The sequence below is a fragment of the Cnephaeus nilssonii genome (genome assembly GCF_951640355.1).
Source record: "Cnephaeus nilssonii genome assembly, chromosome: 24".
In the NCBI taxonomy this organism is placed as follows: Eukaryota; Metazoa; Chordata; class Mammalia; order Chiroptera; family Vespertilionidae; genus Cnephaeus; species Cnephaeus nilssonii.
Window position 1 is genome coordinate 1,064,944 of NC_137095.1, and position 21,567 is coordinate 1,086,510.

Genomic DNA, 21,567 nt, shown 5'->3' on the forward strand with positions numbered 1-21,567 from the left:
ACATCAGGGAGTGCCCAGGCCTCGTCTCTTTGTTCATTGCCCCGGGAAATCTAACACCCACAACAGCAGCCCCTGAGCAAGGCGAGCTCTCTAAATGAGCGATGAAATACGTCCCTGGTGAAGGGACCGTGGTCCCAAAGGAGCCGAGCACCTGCCCCTGTGCTTCTGATGAGGGAAGAAGCAAGGCCCTGCTTCAGGCTGAGGGCCCAGGAAGGAGCCGGTACTGTTACAGAAAACTGGAGAAGAACCAAGCAATACTTAGAGAGATGGAGTTACATTTATTATGCGCGGGTCCAGAGGAAAATGTCTCTCAAATTCTAGGTCCTATCATGGAGGAATTTTCTCTATTTATATGTTCCCTAACCAGGAATAGAACCAGGACCTCATGGATTACAGATAAGTGCTCAACCATAGAGCAACACCAGCTGGGCTATATTATATATATTTTAAAAATTTAATATGTCTTTTTGATCGTTGATAGTATTACAGATGTCTCCCATTTTCGCCTGTTGCATATATTCTTCGGGGGATCTCTCCCGGTTCTCCCCACACCCCTCTCCTGGGAGGTCTGCCCATCGGTTCCAGTTAACCAGGTCTCTGGCCCCATCTTGTCCTTCCCCAGGGCCACTTGCTGAACCACACCACCTTTATTCACCAATGTCACTGGCTGGGATGCTAGCCCTCCTCTTGGTGTTTGAGAAAACTACATTACCCAGAAAGGAATGCGACCACATAGGCGGAGCTAAAGGACACTGTGTCAGTGCATCCGGTTAGGGCGGGACTTCCGCCTTCCCCCTCCTGGCTTGCATTTTGACCTCTTCAGTTTCTTCCGGGACTCACAGGCTTCAGCCCACTCGCGGTGAGTAGGAGGAGGCCAGGAGGCAGCGTCCTTGCTGTGCAGGGTGTGTCTGAGCTTGTTGAGCACCATCAGGCCGGTGGGGCCTCCGCGCCTCCGCGCCTCCTCTCTGCTTGCAGCGTTCCCGCAGCCTGACCCCATTGAATCTCCCAGCCTGGGGGAGTGGCGCCTCTCATTTACTGCAGCCCAGGAAGCCGCATCCAGAACAGTGAGTCGCTCCAGGGTGACACAGGGTGTAAAGGGGGGAAGAGGGCCACAGGCTGCAATGCCACTCCGTAAGGACACGGGGGTGGGGCTGAGCCTGGAGGCTTAGGAAAACCCGGGCCTGTTTGGGATCTAAAGGCAACAGAGAGATGAGGTGTGGATTTTGCACGAGGAGTTTTACTTTGACTCTCAGAACGCTGGGACCATAGATGATTGTGCAAGAAAGAGGGCCGTTTTCTGAGGCAGCGTTCTAACCTTTCCTAACATTGCTCAGAGGAAGAACAGACTAGAAGACAGAGGACAGCAGCTGTGGACAGGAAGGGGAAGTCCTGTAAATGGTCAGGGAACTGGAAGAGTGAGCACTGAGGACTGAGCCCTGAGATCATACAGGCATCTGGAGGGCACCTGGCTGGGTAAGAGTGCTGAGCAGCCTGAGCCCATAGAGGCTGGTGGTTGCCAGGCTCTCAACAGACCATTTATTTCCATGAATTCTTTCTAATGCGGAATCGATCAGGTGTACGGGTCTGTGGAGCTTATTTCAGGGCCTCGCACACCTGCGGCCTCTGATAGAGTGGAGTGCTGCGCCTACCCAGCTGCTCTGATAGCTATTGGACCTGGGGACTTGGAACAGACACTAGGCCCAGATTCCTAAGGCCAGGGATAGGGCTGCTTGAAGTGGATCTTTATTCTGTCAACCAGTGTAATGAGTGGGGGGTCCTCCAGGGCATAGGTTCCAGAATGTGCCAAGGCTTGGAGTGAAGAGTGAGCTGATTCAGGAACTGAGAGGTATGTTTTGGGGATTATATATATATGATGTAGAAAGGACGGGAGAGAGAGACAGCGATGAGCAAAAAAGAAGGATCAGTTGCTGCCTGCACAAACCGTACTGTGAGTCCAGCCCATAACCCAGTCATGTGACCTCACCAGTGCATGGACTATGCTCAACCATGTCAGACATCAGCCAGGAATGTAGATCACTTTAGTACAGGGAATCAAGGTCAGGATGGGACAGTGTGAGCCTGAGTGCTAGCTTTCCTGCTGGGGCCACTGCTTGTGGGAGGTGGGTCACAGCACAGCCTAGTGACGGAGTTCTCCTGTAGAGTGTCGGGGAGAGAGAGGTTTTGCAGTGGCCAAGGTCTTTAAAAGATGAGAATACCTGAGATTAATTGGAGGCTGAAGAGTAATTCAAACAAGATGAGATTGGGTTGGTACATATTTATTTCTCTAAACCCTCACCAGGATATTGTTGTGATCCTCAGTGTGGCCTGGCTGGGGGAGTAACAATCAGTCTTATGGATTAGCTTAGCGGCTTGAATGGTCATCTCTGAGACTCACAAGGCATGGGCCAGCGCAGCTGGGACTTGAGTAACAGTTATGTGGAGAGATGTTGGCTGTGACTGGTGAAAGGACATCGAGTGCAGCACCAGGGGAGGTGGGCTCTTGGTATCTGAGATCTGACTGTGGTTCTTCATAGGTTAGATTTAAGGGAAAAACAGTCATAGAGAGAGGCCTTCACAACAGGACTCCAGGCTGCCTCTATGAGTGGGGACTATCAGAGTCTGGGCAGTACTTGATCCTGTTTGAATTTGGCAAGCATTCTCTTGACCACACATGCTGAATAATAAGTAAGAGGGTGAGGAGAGGATCACAGGGGGCGGGACTGTAGCAGTGCAGGTGTGAGAGAGGTGTGGCAGAAAGAGTGATGAGCACTTGGACAGGGAGTGTGACTTCATGGCCAGAGCACCGTGACATTGACATAAAAGTGAAAGTAGGGAGAGTCCATTTCTGGTGGAGTCTGGATGATAAAATAAGGGTGATTTTTGGATAATGCCTGGAAAGAGTGATGTTTTGGTGCTACCTGCCATGTTCAGGGCTTGGATGACATTTACGTACCCACCTGCCTTTTATAGTTGGGGGTGACACAATGATGGTTTGGAATGAGATAGTATACATCAGTGTTCCCCAGGCTTGAAATTCTCCATGGGCATGAGTAAGGGAGAAAGGTAACAGAGAAATGGATTATGGGGTTGGTAATCTATAAATTTGGAAAATAAGGTAATTAAGAAACAACCTGTCCTTGCCAATGCAAATTTGTGTTACCTTTGAAGTTGTGCCTCTGGGAAAGAAGCAGTGTGAGAGAAGTGTTGTTCAAAGAACTATGTGCAGCAGGTAATACAAAGCTATGGCCTCAGCATTCTGGGAGTGTTGTTGTAAGAGTGAAGTGTAATGATATCTTTTTGGTGTCTTTGAGGAACAGTCTGAGGGATTACACAGGTATTGCCTGATAAGACCAGTATCAAATCACTCACACTCCCTGTATGGCTGAAATCTCTTCCTACCCTATGTTCTTGACACCCACTCTACTGTCAATAGGAACTGTGGTGTACATGTGAATCCCAGAGCTCAGTTATCTTCTATCTGCTCAACTGCCTTTATTGTGGGAAGATAAAATATCAGTAGAAATATAACATGACAGTGACTTTCATGGGATGAAGGCCTGGTATCTTCTCTGGTGTGTGGAGTGGGGAGAGCAGATTGATGTGGAGGGTGGCAATATGACAGAGTTGGAACCTTGGGAGTGAATCTGATCTTGGGCTGTACTGTCTCCATTATGACGGTATATGAACGTTGAGGATGTGGCCATTTTCTTCTCTCAGGAGGAATGGGGGCTCCTTGATGAACCTCAGAGACTTCTCTGTTGTGATGTGATGCTGGAAGTTTTTGCATTTGTATCATCTGTAGGTAAGACCTTCACATTCTCCCAGTGTCCTGGGATGATGTTCTCTCTTCCTTTATTCCTCTGATGTAGCTTTCACTCTTCTACAGCCAGAGCATGGGCTCTGCTCATTTCCCCCACTGTCCTGTCAGATGTGCTGTGGCTGCCATGGGTGAGGTCTGTGGAGAGCCCTGAGCGAAGGACTCCACAAACATTGCCTCAGACAGTGCAGGATGTGTCTGGGAGTCAGGAGTCTTACAGACAGCTTAATGGGTCCCACCTGCTATTCCTCTCCCTGGCAGGGTGACTATGTCCAGATCCATGGCTTCCATTTCTACCTCCTTCCTCGAGGCAAAGGTCCTTGGTGACTTCTGTGCCAGGTTATGGTCTGTACTTCCATGAACCTTGAGCTGCTCTTAAAAGATCACACTTCCGTTGTTTGTAATATTATCTTCCTTAAATACGATTGGAAGCCAAATGTCTGTAGGCCAGTGCTGGCTGCACATCCCTGTCATATTTCATTAATACTTGTAATATTTCTTTTGTACATATTTGCAGAGAGGAATATGCAAGATGAACCCTGATTTTTTTTACAGGGTGAACATGCAGGATGGTCTCAGAAGAGGCCTGGTCCTGTTGAGTTGCAAATATGGGCTGGATATGGTATAAGGGTGGTATTTAGATGATCCCAAGCACCTGCTCATTTTCAACAGTGTTTAGGTGCAAGTACCATGGGCAATAGCACATTTCTTCCTTTTCTCTGCCATACATGACACTGTGCTGACTTATCATTTCACCTGTGACCTCCTGGCCTTTGACTACCTTCTCCTGTGTGGCCTTTTTGCATCACCTGTTCCTCTGCATTGCTCCGTCTTCAGTATTCTCTAACATTGACCTGCACATGTGTTATGAGATGTACATACGAGCTTAAATTGTTCTTAAATAGTTCTTTAACACCAGCTACTAATGTATTGAATACTAGAGGCCTGGTGTATGAAATTGTTCATGGGGTCCCTAGGCCTGGCCAGGGATCAAGGTCAATCAGATTTCCTGCCTCCCCACCTCCTCCATCCCTCACTGCACGCGTACTGCCAGGGCATGGTTCCCCCCACCTGCCCGCCTCCTCCTTCCCTCGCCCCCTCAGCACCCTGCTGCTGCCATTAGTCACCTATCATATTCCGCACCATCCTCTGGTGGTCAGCACACATCATTGAGAGCGATTGTTCTCCTGGTTTAACTCCCGAGGGAACACTTTGCATATTACTCTTGTATATATAGAGATATAGATATAGAGATAAAGATATATATATATATATATATATATATATATATATATATATATATATATACACAGAGAGAGGGAGAGAGAGAGATTACTTGCAATGAGACATAATCACATTTCAGCACAGCTTTCCATGTCACCAGCAGACAAACCATGTGAACACTGTTAGCAGAAGAATGAGCTGACAATCCTGCTTCTCTTCCATGTGGTGCTTGCCATGTGTGTGTCATTTCGTTTGAGGTCTTCCTTGTTTTGTGATCTTCAGTAGCCTGACCTTTATGACGTGAATTATAAGTGTAAAAAATGTGGAAAATCTTTTAGAGAAATCTTTAACCTCATTCATCATAGAAGAGTTTACACTGTAGAAAAGCCATATGAGTGTAGTGATCATGGGATGTCCATCATCCTGAGGTCCAAACTCATTCCACAACTAAGTCCACACTGGAGAAAAGCTGTATGAGTGTTGTGATTGCACGATGTCCTTCAATCAAAGCAGTACCATCACTCCACACCAGAGAGTTCACACTGGTGAAAACCTTAGGAGTGTAGTGAATGTGGGAAAGCTTTTACCCACAATAATCACCTCCTTATCCACAGGAGAGTTCACACTGGAGAAAAACCATGAGCATAATGACTGTGGGAAGTCATTTACACACAGGTTTACCCCCATTCAACACCACAGAGTTCACAGTGGAGAAAAGCCCTAAGAGTGTAGTGACTGTAGGAAGTTCTTTAGGCAACACAGTAACTTCACTCAATACCAGAGAGTTCACAGTGGTGCAAAACCTTATGAGTGTAGTGAATGTGGGAAATCTTTTACCTGCAATAATCACCTCCTTATCCACAAGAGAGTTCACACTGGAGAAAAGCTATATGCGTGTACTGATTATGGGAAGTTTGTAATCTTTATTAATATCCATGGTGTAAATACTCGCATCCTTGTGAGGTTCAAACAGCCAAAATGATGATTTTTGATCATGGACATGATAATATATTTCAGTAGTACATCATTATATTTTATTTTCAATATACTGATTCAGTAACACAAAATATGTTCAAAACTTTTCACAATAAAATAGTAAAATTATTGGGAAGCATCAAGATTAAACCTTTTCTAAAGATTGATTTAAGTAGAATTTATTTAAAATGGACATTAAAAAAAAATACATTTTGGTGTTTCCCTGCATGCCTGCATTGCTGATACCAAGTTCCTAGTGACCTTATCAGTGCTTCATTCTCGGCCTATAAAATAATTGATGCAATAATACAGTCTGACAGTGATATAGCTTACTTTAAATATTTCCCTGTAAAAAAGATACTTTTGAAATCCCATGAATGCTATTCTAGCCTTCCACCACTATCTAAGTCAGTGATAGTGAACCTATGACATGCGTGTCAGCACTGACACGCTTAGCCATGCCGAGGATGAAACATTTGCTGCTCCTGAGGATGAAACATTTGCGACTAGAGTCTTGGAGTTAGTTTTTTCCTCAAAGTGACACACTATCCAAGTTATGCTCAGTTTTTTGGCGAAGTTTGACACACCAAGCTCAAAAGGTTGCCCATCACTGATCTAAGTCATCATGATGGTTTTGGTATCTATCTATTCTCAGGTACATTATTGGGTTGTTACTTAAAATGTCACATATGTGTGACTGAGGCCAAACATCTAAGTGGGTCAGCGAACAATTTTAATAACGGAAGGTTGCAAGTTTCAACCCTGGTCACATCCATTACAAGAGTTAATCAAAGAATGTATAAAATTAATGGGACAAAAAATAGATGCCTCTCTCTCTCTCTTTTTCTCTCTCCAGACAGTCCTCTTGTTACTTCAGACTCGAAATACGTTGTTTTGTGGTTACGTCGCCATCTGCTATTTATTTATATAAAAAAAAGTTCTGTCATTTGATGTAAGGCGTTTGCACGCAGTTCTCCCCGGAACCAGTTGGCCAGCGGAGTGGATGAATAAGTCACCACGCGGCGCTACACAAGGAAGACGCTGTCATTCAGTCGCCGTTTATAAGCCGTTTTGGATTGTGCTTCATTCGCTCTCTTTTGTTTGTATTGTTATTTTGAACACTTTTTGCCCTTTCTTATGGCTCCTAAGCATAAGGCAGATTCTTCTGATGGCAGTGCTACAAAAAGAAGGAAAGCCCTCACAATGGAAGTGAAAGTAGACATGATAAGATGCTCAGAAAAGGGCGAAACACCTAAGAACATCGACCGGTTGCTTGGCCAAAGTCCCACAACTGTCTCGACAATCATCAATGATCAAAAGCGTGTACTTGAACATGTGAAAGGATCTGCTCCTATGAAATCAACTGTGGTTACAGAGCAGCGTAGTGGTCTCATTATTGAGATGGAAAGATTATTAGTGCTTTGGCTGGAAGAGCAGCATCAACGGCGTATCCCAGTTAGCCTGATGTTGATTCAGGAGAAGGCTAAAAGATTGTTTGAGGCCTTGAAAAAAGAAAAGGGGGAAGAGAATGAAAGTGAAGAGTTTGTGGCTAGCAAAGGTTGGTTTATGCGTTTTAAGGCTCGTGCTAATTTGCATAATCTTAAGCTGCCAAGGGAAGCTGCTAGTGATGATGCCAAAGCAGCAGGTGATTTTCCTAGTGCATTGGCTGAGATAATTAGGGAGGGGGGTTACTGTGATAAACAAGTGTTTAATGTGCATGAGACAGGCTTGTTCTGGAAGCGTATGCCTACACGTACGTACATTGGCAAGGAGGAGAAGACAGCATCAGGCCATAAGGCCAGCAAGGAGAGATTGACTTTGCTACTTGGGGCTAATGCTGCTGGTGACTTCAAGCTAAAGCCCTTGGTGTGTCTGACTGAGAATCCAAGGGCAATCAAGGGCATCTGGAAGGGTCTACTACCTGTCATCTGGAAATCTAACAACAAGGCATGGGTGACACTTAGCGTATTTGAGGACTGGTTCACCAACCATTTTGTGCCAGAAGTCAAGGACTACTGTGCTTCAAGGGGGCTTCCCTTTAAGGTGTTGCTAGTGCTGGACAGTGCCCCTTGTCACTCTGCTGATTTAAATGACATTCACCCAAATGTCAAGGTGGTTTACCTTCCACCTAACACCACCTCCCTTTTACAGCCTATGGACCAAGGTGTCATTGCCTCTTTCAAGGCCTACTACCTCCGAAGGACATTTGCTATGGCTTTTAGGGCAACGGAGAAGGATAAAGAGTTGACTCTCAATGACTTTTGGAAATCTTACAATGTTCTTGCCGCTGTAAAAAACATTTCTGATTCTTGGGATGAAGTTAAGCAGACGAACTTGAATAGTGTTTGGAAAAAATTGTGTCCCCAGTTTGTGAATGATTTCCATGGCTTTGAGGATTCCATGGAGGTTGTCATCAAGAATGTTGTTGAGTTGAGTAAGCAGCTTGATTTGGAGGTGGAGGCTGAGGATGTCACAGAGCTGCTGGCATCTCATGGAGAGGAGCTTACTGCCGAGGACCTCACTCAACTGAAACAGCAGTTCGTTGAAAAGGAAGATACACCAACCCCAGTGCCCAGGAGATTTATAAGCAAGGAATTAGCGGGGGCCTTTGCCATGATAGAGGATGCCTTGGCAAGGTTTGAGGCTCAGGACCCCAACAGTGACAGGTACACTAAGGTTGCCAGAGGGGTCATGGATAGCCTGCGGTGTTACAAGGAGATTTGGGAGGACAAGAAGAAGATATCCATCCAGACTAGCCTCAAACATTATTTTAAGAAGGTGGAGAGGTCTGCAACAGATCCTGTACCCTCTACCTCATATGCGTCTCCAGACTCACCTGACTCAGTATCTCCAGCACATTCTGCAGGTTCTGCCTCTCCAGACTCACCTGCCCCAGTATCACATGCATCTTCTGCAGGTTCTGCCTCTCCAGACTCACCTGACCCAGGATCTCCAGCACCTTCTGAAGGTTCTGCCTCTCCAGACTCACCTGACCCAGGATCTCCAGCATCTTCTGAAGGTTCTGCCTCTCCGGACTCACCTGACCCAGGATCTCCAGCACCTTCTGCAGGTTCTGCCTCTCCGGACTCACCTGACCCTGTATTACATGCATCTTCTACAGATTCTGCCTCTCAAACCTGCTCCCCACAGCAGCCTAGTTTATGCCTGTCTTTCCCCACTTTGCAACGTCCAGTGTGCAAGCCAACAACAGTAGTAAAGGTAAGGATAATCCAGTATTTACCCTTATATGTACGTATGTGCTTTCTGCTTTTTATTATTTATTTACCACTTGGGGCCCAGTGCACAAAATTCGTGAACGGGCAGAGGGGGTGTCCTTCAGCCCAGCCTGCCCCCTCTCACATACTGGAAGCACTCAGGGTATGTCCTACATCTGCTTAGGTCCGCTCCCTTTATGGAGGCAACTGGGCTGATCAGGGGAAGGCACCAGCCACATCATCCCACTGCTGCAGCCACCGCCATTCACCGCAACCACCAAGGAGTTTTCATCAACAGGGACTCCAGTCCCTTCATTATGAAAAAATGACAACTTTCTTTAGGTATTTTCAAGATGTGTCTTTCATAGAATATGACATTTTGTTCTTTTTTTTTTTTTTGATCCTCACCTGAGGATACGTTTCCATTGATTTTTAGAGAATGTGGAAGACAAAGGGAGAGACAGAGAGAAACATCAAAGTGAAAGGAAAACTTTGATTGGTTGCCTCCTGCATGAGCCCTGACCTGGGCCCTGGCCAGGGAGGAGCCTGCAACCTAGGTACATGCCCTTGATCAGAATTGAACCCAGACCCTGCTGTTGGTAGGCCAATGCATTATTCACTGAGCCAATCCAGCTAGGGCAGGATATGACATTTCTTAGCCCTCCAGCAGCGGACCTTTTTTTTTTTTTTTCTCCAGGAGGATAGTGGAAAAACCCTAGATCCCCTTTTTAGATTCTTATTACCCAAGTTACTAAGAATATTACCAGTGGCATACAGGGAGCTTAGCCAATGAGCAATCAGAAAAGGTACATATATCAAATAGATTAGAAACTCAGTTCACACCGATCTCCGGCTCTGCCCCTGCTGGGACCTAAAGTCTTGGGCCTGGGCAGGTGCTCTCCAGCACCCTCCAATCACTGGCTCTGCCCCTGCCCAGGCCTAAAGCCTATGGGGCCCTCCAGCTCCCTCCAATCACTGGCTCCCTTTCACTCTGATCACTGGCTCCCTCTCGCTCCATTCTCTGGCTTCCTCTCCCTCTGGTGGCTGGCTCTCTCTCCCTCCGATGGCTGGTTGCCTCTCCCTCCGATGGCTGGCTCCCTCTTCCTCTGATGGCTGGCTCCCTCTCGCTCCAATGGCTGGCTCCCTCTCTCTCTGATTGCTGGCTCTCGTTGGCTTCCTCTCGCTTCGATCGCTGACTCCCTCTCCCTCCTATGGCTGGTTTGCTCTCCCTCCGATGCTGGCTCCCCCTGGCTGTGATCGCTGGCTACCTCTCTCTCCCATTGCTGGGTCCCTCTCGCTCTGATGGCTGGATCCTTCTCTCTCCAATCACTGGCTCCCTCTCACTCCGATTGCTGGCTCCATCTCCCTCCTATGGCTGGCTCCCTCTCCCTCCTATGGCTGGCTCCCTCTCCCTCCTATGGCTGGCTCGCTCTCCCTCCTATGGCTGGCTCCCTCTCCCTCCTATGGCTGGCTCGCTCTCCCTCCTATGGCTGGCTCCCTCTCCCTCCGATCGCTGCCTCCCACTGGCTCTGATCACTGGCTCCCTCTCTCTCTCTCCGATCGCTGGCTCCCTCTTGCTCTGATGGCTGGCTCCCTCTCTCTCCAATCACTGGCTCCCTCTCGCTCCGATGGCTGGCTCGCTCTCGCTTCGATAGCTTGCTCTGATCACTGGATCCCTCTCTCTCTAATGGCTTGCTCACTCTCCTTCCGATCCCTCTGATGGCTGGCTCCCTCTCTCTCCAATGGCTGGCTCCCTCTCGCTCCGATGGCTGGCTCCCTCTTGCTCAGATTGCTGGCTCCCTCTCGCTCCTATGGCTGGCTCCATCTCGCTCAGATTGCTGGCTCCCTCTCCCTCCTATGCCTGGCTCACTCTCCCTCCTATGGCTGGCTCCCTCTCACTCAGATTGCTGGCTCCCTCTCCCTCCTATGGCTGGCTCCCTCTCGCTCAGATTGCTGGCTCCCGCTGGCTCTGATTCCTGGCTCCCTCTCGCTCTGGGTGCTGAGGATGTTCCCTGTTCCCGGATGAAGAGTGCTGAGTGTCTACTTATGTAAATTAGCTGCCATCTTAGTTGGGTTAATTTTCCTACTCATTCTGATTGGCTCTGGGAGTATCGAAGGTACGGTCAATTTACATGTTTGTCTATTATTAGGTAAGATAAGTAATGTTCAGGAATTATTTTCCTTTTAAGTTTTTTTTACTGTTTCACTTCATTTCTGCTGTGTATGTGTGCCATGTGAGTGACATAGGTGCTTATGTAGGTGGGTTTTGACTTACAGCAAAAATTGCATTATGTCGCGCCATAGGAACAGATCTCCAACGTAAACCAAAGTCCTACTATATATATATATATATATATATATATATATATATATATATATATATATATCAATTACAACAATGTATAAAATTAATGGAACAAAAAATAGCTCTCTCTCTCTGTCTCTCTCTAAATATATATATATATATATATATATATATATATATATATATACACACACACACACACACACACAAAATAGACAGATTATTATGATCTCTGAATGCATAATAATCTGGCCACTCAGTGTGTATATATATAAAACCCCTGGTGAATGAATTCATTCATGGGTGGGGTCTGGCCAGCCTGACCAGGAGAAGGTGACATGGGCAGTTGGCCAGCCTGCCTGCTGGTTGAACTCCTGGTCGAAGTGACAATTTGCATATTAACCTTTTATTATATAGGATATATACTGAGTGGCCAGATTATTATGCATTCAGAGATCATAATTACCTGGCTACTCAGTGTATATATATATACTAGTGGCCCAGTGCATGAAATTCGTGCTTGGGGGCAGGGTGGAATGTCCCTCAGCCTGGCCTGCACCCTCTCCAATCTGGGATCCCCTGTGGGATCAGGCCTAAACTGGCAGTAGGATATCTCTCTTGCAATCCAGGACTGCTGACTCCTAAACACTCACCTGCCTGCCTGCCTGATCGCCCCTAACCACTCTGCTTGCTAACCTGCTCACTCCCAACTATCCCGCCCCGCTGGCCTTTTTGCCCTCAACTGGCCCTCCCTGCCGGCCTGTTCACCCCCAACTGCCCCACCCCCGCCAGGCTGCTCACACCCAACTTCCCCACCTGCTGGCCTGCTTGCCCCCAACTGTCCCCCTGATTGCCCCCAACTGTCCCCCTGCCAGCCTGCTTGCCCCAACTGCCCCCAGCCGCCAGCCTACTTGCCCCCAACTGGCCCCCCTTGCTAGCCTGATCACCTGCAAATGCCCTTTCCTCCTGGCCTGATCACCCCGAACCACCTCTGCCTTAGCCCCGCCACCATGGCCTTGTCTGGAAAAATGTCCAGAATGTCTCCTGGTCTAATTAGCATACTACCTTTTTATTAGTATAGATAGGGGCTTGGTGCATGGGTGAGGGCCAGCTGGTCTGCGCTGAAGGAGGTCCTGGTTCAGGGTAGGGGTCCACTTGGGGAGCGGGGATGGCCTGGGTGAGGCGTCTGGGGTGGTTTGTAAGCCGGTCATGTCCACAATGGAGTGGGGGTCCCCACTTGGGGTGATGCCAGCCTGGGTGAGGAACTGGGGCAGTATGCAGGCTGGCTTCTCAGAGCCTGGACTCCCACGCCCCCATCGGGTTAAGGGTCTAAGATGGCGGCCGTGGCCGGGCTGGGATAGGGGCTGAGGGCAATTGCAGGCTGGTCACGCCCCCATTGGGTTGAGGGTACCTGCTGGGGGTGTGGTCGACCTGAGCCAGGGGCTGAGGGCCGTTTGTGGGTTGTTTTTAGGCTAGCCAAACCCCCAGCTTTGTCGAGAAGGACATCCGGATGATCTCCAGGTTGTATTAGCATATTACTCTTTTATTAGTATACTAGGGGTCCGGTGCAAGAAATTCGTGCATGGGGGGCGGCAGGGAGGGTGTCCCTCAGCCTGGCCTGCACCCTCTGCAATCTGGGACCCCTAATTGGATAACCAGCAGTTGGACATCCCTCTCACAATTCAGAACTGCTGGCTCCTAACCGCTCATCTGCCTGCCTGATTGCCCCTAACTGCTTCTGCCTGCCAGCCTAACTGCTCCCCTGCTGGCTTGATTGCCCCTAACCACCTCTTCCTCAGCCCACACCCGGTTCACAGGATTCCCTCCTCCAGCTGACCTCAGGCACCCGGGATCTGGGCTTCCCTCCCTCTGGTCAGCCATAGACGCCCAGGCTGGCTGCAGCCTCAGGGGATGGCGGACAGGTGGCTTCGCTTGTGCTGCAACCGAAAGTGCTAGCGGCCAGGACCGCAGGGTAGGAGGCTTCTCCGTCACCTAGGCCACAACCAGCCGCAGGTACTGGTGCCCAGGACCGCGGGGTGGGTGGCTTCTCCATCTCCCAGGCCAAAGCCAGCTGCAGGTACTGGTGCCCGGGACTGCGGGGTGGGCGGCTTCTCCATCTACCAGGCTGTAGCCAGCTGCAGGTGCTGGCGCCTGGACTGCAGGTGGGCAGCTTCTCCATCTTCCCTGGGATGCAGTGTGGGCGACTTCTCCAGCTGGCTGCGGCCTGGGATAATAGGGCAGGCGGCTTCTTCATCTCCCGGGCTACAGCCTGCCTCAGGTACTGGCACCCGGTTTCTCCATATCCCCAAGGACGTGTGGCGGGTGGACATGGGGTGGGCGGCTTCTCCAGCTGGCTGTAGCCTGGGATCACGGGGCACGTGGCTTCTTCATCTACCAGGTCCCATCCAGCCTCAGGTGCTGGGGCCCTGTTTCTCAGTCTCCCTCAGGACGTGGGGCAGGCGGACATGAGGCTTCTGGTGCTGGCTGCGGCCTGGGATCACGGGGAAGGCGGCTTCTTGGTCTCCGTGGCTGCAGCCAGCCTCAGGTGCTGGGACCGGTTTCTCAGTCTCACCCAGGATTTGGGGCAGGTGGACATGGAGTGGGCGGCTTCTCCAGCTGGCTGTAGCCTGGGATCCCGGGGCAGGCGGCTTCTTCGTCTCCCGGGCCACACCCAGCCTCAGGCGCTGGGGCCCCGTTTCTCAGGCTCCCCCAGGACATGGGGCAGGCGGACGTGAGGCTTCTGAGGCTGGCTGCAGCCTGGGATCACGGGGTAGGCAGCTTCTTGGTCTCTGGCTGCAGCCAGCCTCAGGCGCTGACGCCTGACTTCTCCAACTCTCACAGGCCAGGAGCGGCTGGGGTGCGGGGCTGCCACCATGTTTTTAGTTTAATTTGCATACTCCCTCTGATTGGCTGTGGGTGTATTGAAGGTATGGTCGATTTACATGTCTATTATTAGGTAAGATATACTGAGTGGCCAGATTATTATGATCTCTGAACGCATAATAATCAGGCCACACATTGTGTGTGTGTGTGTGTGTGTGTGTGTGTGTGTGTGTGTGTGTGTGTGTATGTGTATTAGAGGTCCGGTGCATGAATTATGAATTCGTGCATAGGTGATGGGTGGGGTCTGGCCGGCCTGGCCAGCGGGTGGGGACATGGCGGTTGGTTGGCCTGCCTGCTGGTCGAACTTTAGGTCGAGGGGACAATTTACATATTAGCCTTTTATTATGTACAATGTACACTGAGTGGCCAGATTATTATGTGTTCAGAGATCATAATAATCTGGCCACTCAGTGTGTGTGTGTGTGTGTGTGTGTGTGTGTGTGTGTGTGTGTGTATATGTGTGTTTGTGTGTGTGTGTTATTGGACGTGTGTGTGTGTGTGTGTGTGTGTGTGTGTGTGTGTGTGTATTAGTGGACCAGTGCATGAGTTTCATGCACTGGAGGTAGGGGGTGTCCCTCAGCCTGGCCTGCACCCTCTCCAATCTGGGACCCCTTAGGGGATGTCAGTTGGACATCCCTCTCACAATCCAGGACCGCTAGCTCCTAACTGCTCACCTGCCTGCCTTCCTGATCGCCCCTAACCATTCTGATGTCAGCCTGCTCGAGCCCAACTGCCCCACGCTGCTGGCCTTCTAGCCCCCTACTGCCCACCTTGCTGGTCTCATCGCCCCCAACTGTCTGCCCGCCAGCCTGCTCGCCCTAACTACCCCCCTCCTGGCCTGGACCCCCAACTGGCGCCCCCTGCCTGCCTGATCACTCCCAAATGCCCACCCCTCCTGGCCTGATCACCCCCAAAGGCCCACCCCTCCTGGCCTGATCACCCCTAACTACCTCTGCCTTGGACCCGTCACCATGGCTTTGTCCTGAAGGACATCCAGCATGTCTCCCTGTCTAATTAGCATAGTACCTTTTTGTTAGTATTGATAGAGGTCTGATGCACAAGTGGGGGCAGGCTGGTGTGCCCTGAAGGGGTCCGGATCAGGGTGGGGTCCCCTTGGGAGGGCAGGGCTGGCCTGGGTAAGAGGTTGGGGAAGTTTGCATGCCAGCCATGACCCCATCATGGTGGGGGTCCCCACTGGGAGCGGTGCCTGCCTGGGTGAGGAACTGGAGTAGGATGCAGGCCAGCCATGCCCCCATCAAGATGAGGGTCCCCTATTGGGGGCATTGCCAGCCTGGGCGAGGGGCTGAGGGCTGTTTGCAGGCTGGCCACGCCACCATTGGGGTGAGGGGACCCGCTGGGGTGTGTGTCCGGCCTGGGAAAAGGGCTGAGAGTCATTTCGTGGTGGTTTATAGGACAGCCAAGCCCCAGGCTTTATCCAGAAGGATATCCGGAAGGTCTCCCAGTTGAATTAGCACACATCTGAACACCAGCACAGCCTAGGGACCTGTGAGGACAAGCAGCCAAGGTTCTCTTGAGGACAGAGGATGCAGTGACCCAGAGAACAGTATGGGAGGTGCCATCTATGTCAGTGTGGCAGGTGGGGTACCCGGGCCGAGCTGCACAATCACACACAAGGGATGATGACATCAGTGTGGTCCCTGGGACTAAAAGCAAAGTGGCCAGACACTAACAATGACATACAAATGAATGAAAAGGTAGTCCATTTCTGATAGTGTCTTTATGATATGATATGGGGAATTTTAGGATAATTTCTAACAGGATGGGTTGCTGTGATGCTACATGACAAGTGTAGAGCTTAGAGGCCATATATGTGCCCACCTGCCATTTCTTTTTTTATTTTTTTAAATATATTTTATTGATTTTTTATAGAGAGGAAGGGAGAGGGACAGAGAGCTAGAAACATCGATGAGAGAGAAACATCGACCAGCTGCCTCCTGCACACCGCCTACCGGGGATGTGCCCGCAACCAATGTACATGCCCTTGACCGGAATCGAACCTGGGACCTTTCAGTCCTCAGACCAACGCTCTATCCACTGAGCCAAACCGGTTTCGGCCCACCTGCCATTTCTTGTTGAGGGCTGACCCAGTGAACACTAGGAATGAGATAGCATATATCAGTGTCACCTGCACTTGAAAATCCCCACCGTCATGAGGAAAGGAGAAGAGAGAAGGGTGAGAGAGAAATGTATTACAGAGGTGGTGAACTAGAATTTTGGGAAAGAACCTCATTAGAAAACACCCTGTCCTCGCCATGGCTCTTTTGTGTTACCAGTGAAGTTGTCCCTTTGGGAATGAAGCTGTGTGAGACAAGTGTGGATCAAAGAACTATGGGCAGCGGGTAATGCAGAGTGATGGCCTCAGCAAACTGGGATTGGAGTCAGAAGTGCAATGGGCATTACTATGTTGTTTGGTGTCTTGGAGGGACAATTTGGAGGACAACATGGTTATTGCCTGTCAAGACCAGAGTCAAATCCATTACATTCCCATTATGTGCAACATCTCCTCCTACCCTATGTTCCTGATACCAACTATTATTGAAAGGGGGCAGTGTGACTCCTATTTGAGGATGAGAGCACAGGTAACTTGTATCTGTTCATCTGCCTTTATTGTTGTGGGAAGACACAGCATCAGTAAGAATATAAGGAGGGATTGACTTTAATGGGACCAAGGGCTGCTTTCTTCTCTGATGTGGGGAGTGGGGGAGCATATGCATGTGCATGGTGGGTAGTATGGCAGACTTGGAATCTCAAGAGAGAATCTTCTCATGGGATGTTCTGTGCCCATTATGACAGGATATGAACTTTGAGGACGTGGCCATTGCCTTCTCTCAGGAGGAGTGGGAGATCCTTGATGAGGCTCAGAGACGTCTGTACTGTGATGCGATGCTGGAAGTGTTTGCACTTGTATCATTCATAGGTAAGACCTTCACATCTCTCCTAGTGTCCTGAGGTGATGCCCACTCGTTATTTATTCTCCAGACTTTGCACTCTCTCTCTCTCAAAGCCAGACCATGGGCTCAGCTAATTTCCCCCACTGTCTCGTCAAATGGGCTGTGGCTGCCAGTGCTGAGCTCTGCAGAGAGCCCTGAGCAATAGACTCCATAAACCTCCCAAACACCAGTTGCCTCACAAACTGCAGGACGTGTCTGGGTGTCAGCGGTCTTAGAGACCGCTTAATGGGTCCCTCCTGCTCTTTCACTCCAGGGAGGGTGACTCTATCCCGATCCAGGGCTTCCAATTCTGCACCTTTCTTGTCTATAAAGACCCGGTGTCAGTTTTCTTTTTTACATACATGAACCAGGGACTGTTCTTGTAAGACCCTCCAATTATTGTTTGTAATATTACATTCCCTGGATACTATTGCAAGCTGAATGCTATGGGCAAGTGATGGCTGCTCACCTCTGTTCTTTTCATTGATACTCAGAATATTTAGTTTGTACATACTTCTAGAAAAGGAGATGCAGGGAGAAGCCTAGGTTTCTCCAGGGTGAGCGTACAGGAAGGCATAGAGGATGCTTAGCCCGGCTGAGTGGCAACTGGGGGCAGGTAGGACGTAAGGATGGTGTTCAGATTATACCGGGAACCTGCTCCTGTACAACAGTGTTTGTGCAGGTTCCAATGGCCACACCTCATTTGTACCTTTCTTTTCCACACTTGATACTTTGCTGACTTGTCATTTCATCGGTGACTTCCTAGGATTGTCTACCTTCGACTTTGTGTCCTTTTTACATCACCTATTCCCCTGCACATTTCTATCTGAAGTATACTACAACATGGACCTATGCAAGTGTTATAAGGAGCACATACATGCTTAAATATCCCTCAAACACCAGCTACATGTTTATTGAATTTTACTTGTAACCAACCTTCTGCACAGCTTGCCCATGTCACCAGCAGAGAAGACCTACTGAATGCTGTTAGCAGCAGAATGAGCTGGACAGTCCGCTTCTCTTCCGTGTGGTGCTTGCCATGTTTTTGCTCTATTTCTGTTGAAGTCTCTTGTTTTGTGATCTTCAGTGGTCAAGAACTTCACAGTTGCATCTTATTAGTTCATCTTTCAGGTCTTTTATTTTTAGCCAATTGCATGAGACCAATGTATTATGTGCAACACAGTTTTATATTGGGACTTCCTTCTGTCACCAGAGTCAACATTCACTTCGGCATCATTCCTCTGTTTTCAGGTCCTTGGCATAAAATGGATGATGGAGAGGCCTATTCTGAGCACAGTGTATCTGTAGGAGACTCTCAGGTCAGGGCTTCCAAGACAGCTGCAGCCACCCACAGGACCCATCTGTGTAAACCGTGCTTCTCAGTGTTAAAAGATATTTTGCACCTGACTGAGTTACAGGTGGCATACTTTGAGAAGAATGTGTTGTTAAGTGATGCATGTGTGAGAGACTTGTGTTTCAGTGCAAACCCTCACCAGCAGCAGAAGGATGCCTGTGGAGAGAAGCCCTGGAAAGAAGATATGGAGAGTGCTTCGCTTGTGACAACTTGCTTGTTCTACTTCTCTGGGATGCCTGGAGCTAGTACTGAGGTTGGAGTGGACTCCACAGCTACCACAGGGCTTCTTCAGCACCAGGACACTCTGAACACTGAGGAGCCACACGGTAACAATGAGATTTCACATGAATGTCTCAGTGGAAAAAGACATCACCAGTGGGTTGAATGTGAAAGTGCTGCCAGCCAGAAACAAAAAGTTGCTTATCAGAAAGGTCTCTGCTCTGGAGATATGATTAATGAGTTTAATAAATGTGGGAAAGTGTTCAGACAAATCTTTAACAACCTACAACATGGGAGAGTACACACTGTAGAAAAGCCCTGTGAGTGTACTGATTGTGGGAAGGTCTTCAGTGAAAGCCCTGCTCTCATTAAACACAACAGAGTACACATTAGAAAAAATTGTTATACGTGTAGTGAATGTGGGAAGTCCTTCAGTCAAAGGTCTGACTTCACTAGACACCATAGAGTTCACACTGGAGAAAAGCCATATGAGTGTAGGGAATGTGGGAAGTATTTCCGGGAAAAGGCTTCCCTCACTAAACACCACAGAGTTCACACTGGAGAAAAACCATATGAGTGTAGTGAATGTGGGAAGCATTTCAGTGAAAGGGCTTCCCTCACTATACACCACAGAGTTCACACTGGAGAAAAGCCATATGAGTGTAGAGAATGTGGGAAGCATTTCAGTGAAAGGTCTCACCTCACTACACACCACAGAGTTCACAGTGGAGAAAAGCCATATGAGTGTAGAGAATGTGGGAAGCATTTCAGTGAAAGGTCTCACCTCACTAGACACCACAAGGTTCACAGTGGAGAAAAGCCATTTGTGTGTAGTGAATGTGGGAGTCATTTCAGTGAAAGGGCTGACCTAACTAGACACCACAGAGTTCACACTGGAGAAAAGCCATATGAGTGTAGTGAATGTGGGAGGCATTTCAGTCAAAGGTGTCACCTCACTAAACACCACAGAGTTCACACTCGAGAAAAGCCATATCAGTGTAGTGAATGTGGGAAGCATTTCAGTGTAAGGTCTCACCTCACTGTACACCACAGAGTTCACACTGGAGAAAAGCCATAAATGTGCAGGAAATGGTTTATTTTTCTCACTTATAAGAACACTTAAGGGGCTCTATGAGACCCTTTACATCAATGTAAACCCTTGTTATGGGAACATACACTCTGCTAGATTCCTCATAAATATGAGGTACAAGTGAGACTTGAAGGAGCTGCATTATACTTGCTAACATGCCCAGACCTACCACCCAAATGATGTCACTGTCTCTTTGTAGCTGAAGAGATTTCACCTCTAACACCGGACTACCTGAGGAGTGTGCATCAGTCACCACCCCTGGGTGCTCAGGGGAATGTATTCTGTGTTATCACTTGTGCTGGAAGTAATTATGGTTCCTTCAGCTCTTGGCAGTATCTTCATTCATTTCTCTGTGACTAGAAAATGGACCTGACCCAGGATTCATCTAGAGCAACCCTTCTCAGCTAAGAAGTGCCACCTGTCTCAGCGACATAGTCGTACTCACATTATGCTTTGAAAACTTGGGGAGGTTTTTATTTACCAACCTGCAAACCCCTTGTTCTCCTGTGCTCTAGTTTAGAATATTTTTAATGGTATTTTTACATTTGTACCTTTAATATTGGTTTAATCACTGCCATAGATGATTGCAAACACAAATGTGATCTTTCAGAATGAAGAGATGAATAGATACTGTGTTTATCCAAAAGTGTATGTGGTTTGAAAGAGAGAACATAATGTCCGGAAATCACTTTTTGTCCAATATTGGCTTATTACTTATTGCGGCCCGTGGCCTTAAAGGAAAGGTCACTTGACTTTGTGCATTTAATTTTCAGCCTACTGCCTTGATTATTGGTGAGGACGAAGGTCAATCTGAAGATGAGACCTTTGCTCTGCTTCTGTGACCAATGTGAATCATGTTCTCTGTTCACAGTATGTACTACATCAGCCTCAGCAATGTTTAGGGAACCTGCTCTCCATGTACTGCAAAGGAGACATGTTCCAGGAAGTATAACATTTCATAGGCTGGTGTCATTTGTTGTAAGTGTCTGAGGTGGATCCACAATGAAGACAGAAACACTATTTCAATAGTGAGTGGGGAAGCCTGTAGGAAATCCTTCCTATCTAATAAAAGAGTAATATGCAGATTGACCGTCACTCCAACACACAAGATGTCTGCCCCCATGTGGACACAAGATGGCTACCACAAGATGGCCAGCAGGGGAGGGCAGTTGGGAGGGACCAGGCCTGCAAGGGAGGGCAGTTGTGGGCGATCAGGCCAGCAGGGGAGGGCAGTTGGGAGGGACCAGGCCTGCAAGGGAGGGCAGTTGGGGGCGATCAAGCCTGCAGGGGAGGGCAGTTAGGGGTGACCAAGCCGGCAGAGGAAGGAAGTTGGGGGTGACCGGGCCTGCAGGGAAGGGCAGTTGGGGGGACCTGGGCCTGCAGTGAAGGGCCGTTGGGAGGGACCCAGGCCTGCAGGGGAGAGCAGTTGGGGGTGACCAGGCCTGCAGGGGAGGGCAGTTAGGGGTGACCAGGCCTGCAGGGGAGGACAGTTAGGGGCAAACAGGCTGGCAGGGGAGCAGTTAGGCATCAATCA

The 21,567-nt window shown here is 48.9% G+C and overlaps 1 protein-coding gene across 4 annotated transcripts; it reads left to right on the plus strand.

Annotated features, from left to right (window-relative positions):
- The first annotated feature begins 813 nt into the window (after nucleotides 1-813).
- On the plus strand, nucleotides 814-21,156 carry LOC307094809 (tigger transposable element-derived protein 1-like). 4 transcript variants are annotated; one of them, XM_079763871.1, is made up of 7 exons: nucleotides 814-1,064; nucleotides 3,718-3,802; nucleotides 6,873-9,235; nucleotides 13,008-13,814; nucleotides 13,974-14,081; nucleotides 17,234-17,357; nucleotides 18,622-21,156. In XM_079763871.1, exons 3-4 carry the CDS (start codon nucleotides 7,154-7,156, stop codon nucleotides 13,065-13,067), a joined length of 2,142 nt encoding a protein of 713 aa, XP_079619997.1. In that variant the 5' UTR covers nucleotides 814-1,064; nucleotides 3,718-3,802; nucleotides 6,873-7,153; the 3' UTR covers nucleotides 13,068-13,814; nucleotides 13,974-14,081; nucleotides 17,234-17,357; nucleotides 18,622-21,156. The 4 variants fall into 4 exon arrangements, with proteins under 4 accessions (XP_079619997.1, XP_079619998.1, XP_079619995.1 ...); XM_079763872.1 differs by lacking the exon at nucleotides 18,622-21,156 and adding an exon at nucleotides 18,137-18,308; XM_079763869.1 differs by lacking the exons at nucleotides 13,008-13,814; nucleotides 13,974-14,081; nucleotides 17,234-17,357; nucleotides 18,622-21,156 and adding an exon at nucleotides 9,416-10,255.
- Nucleotides 21,157-21,567: the final 411 nt, after the last annotated feature.

Bases quoted from the DNA above. Each gene is read 5' to 3' on its own strand.
- LOC307094809 (XM_079763869.1), top strand. From the start codon at position 7,154: ATGGCTCCTAAGCATAAGGCAGATTCTTCTGATGGCAGTGCTACAAAA. The intron at 9,236-9,415 runs GTAAGGATAATC...ACATCTGCTTAG, and splicing joins AGCCAACAACAGTAGTAAAG to GTCCGCTCCCTTTATGGAGG.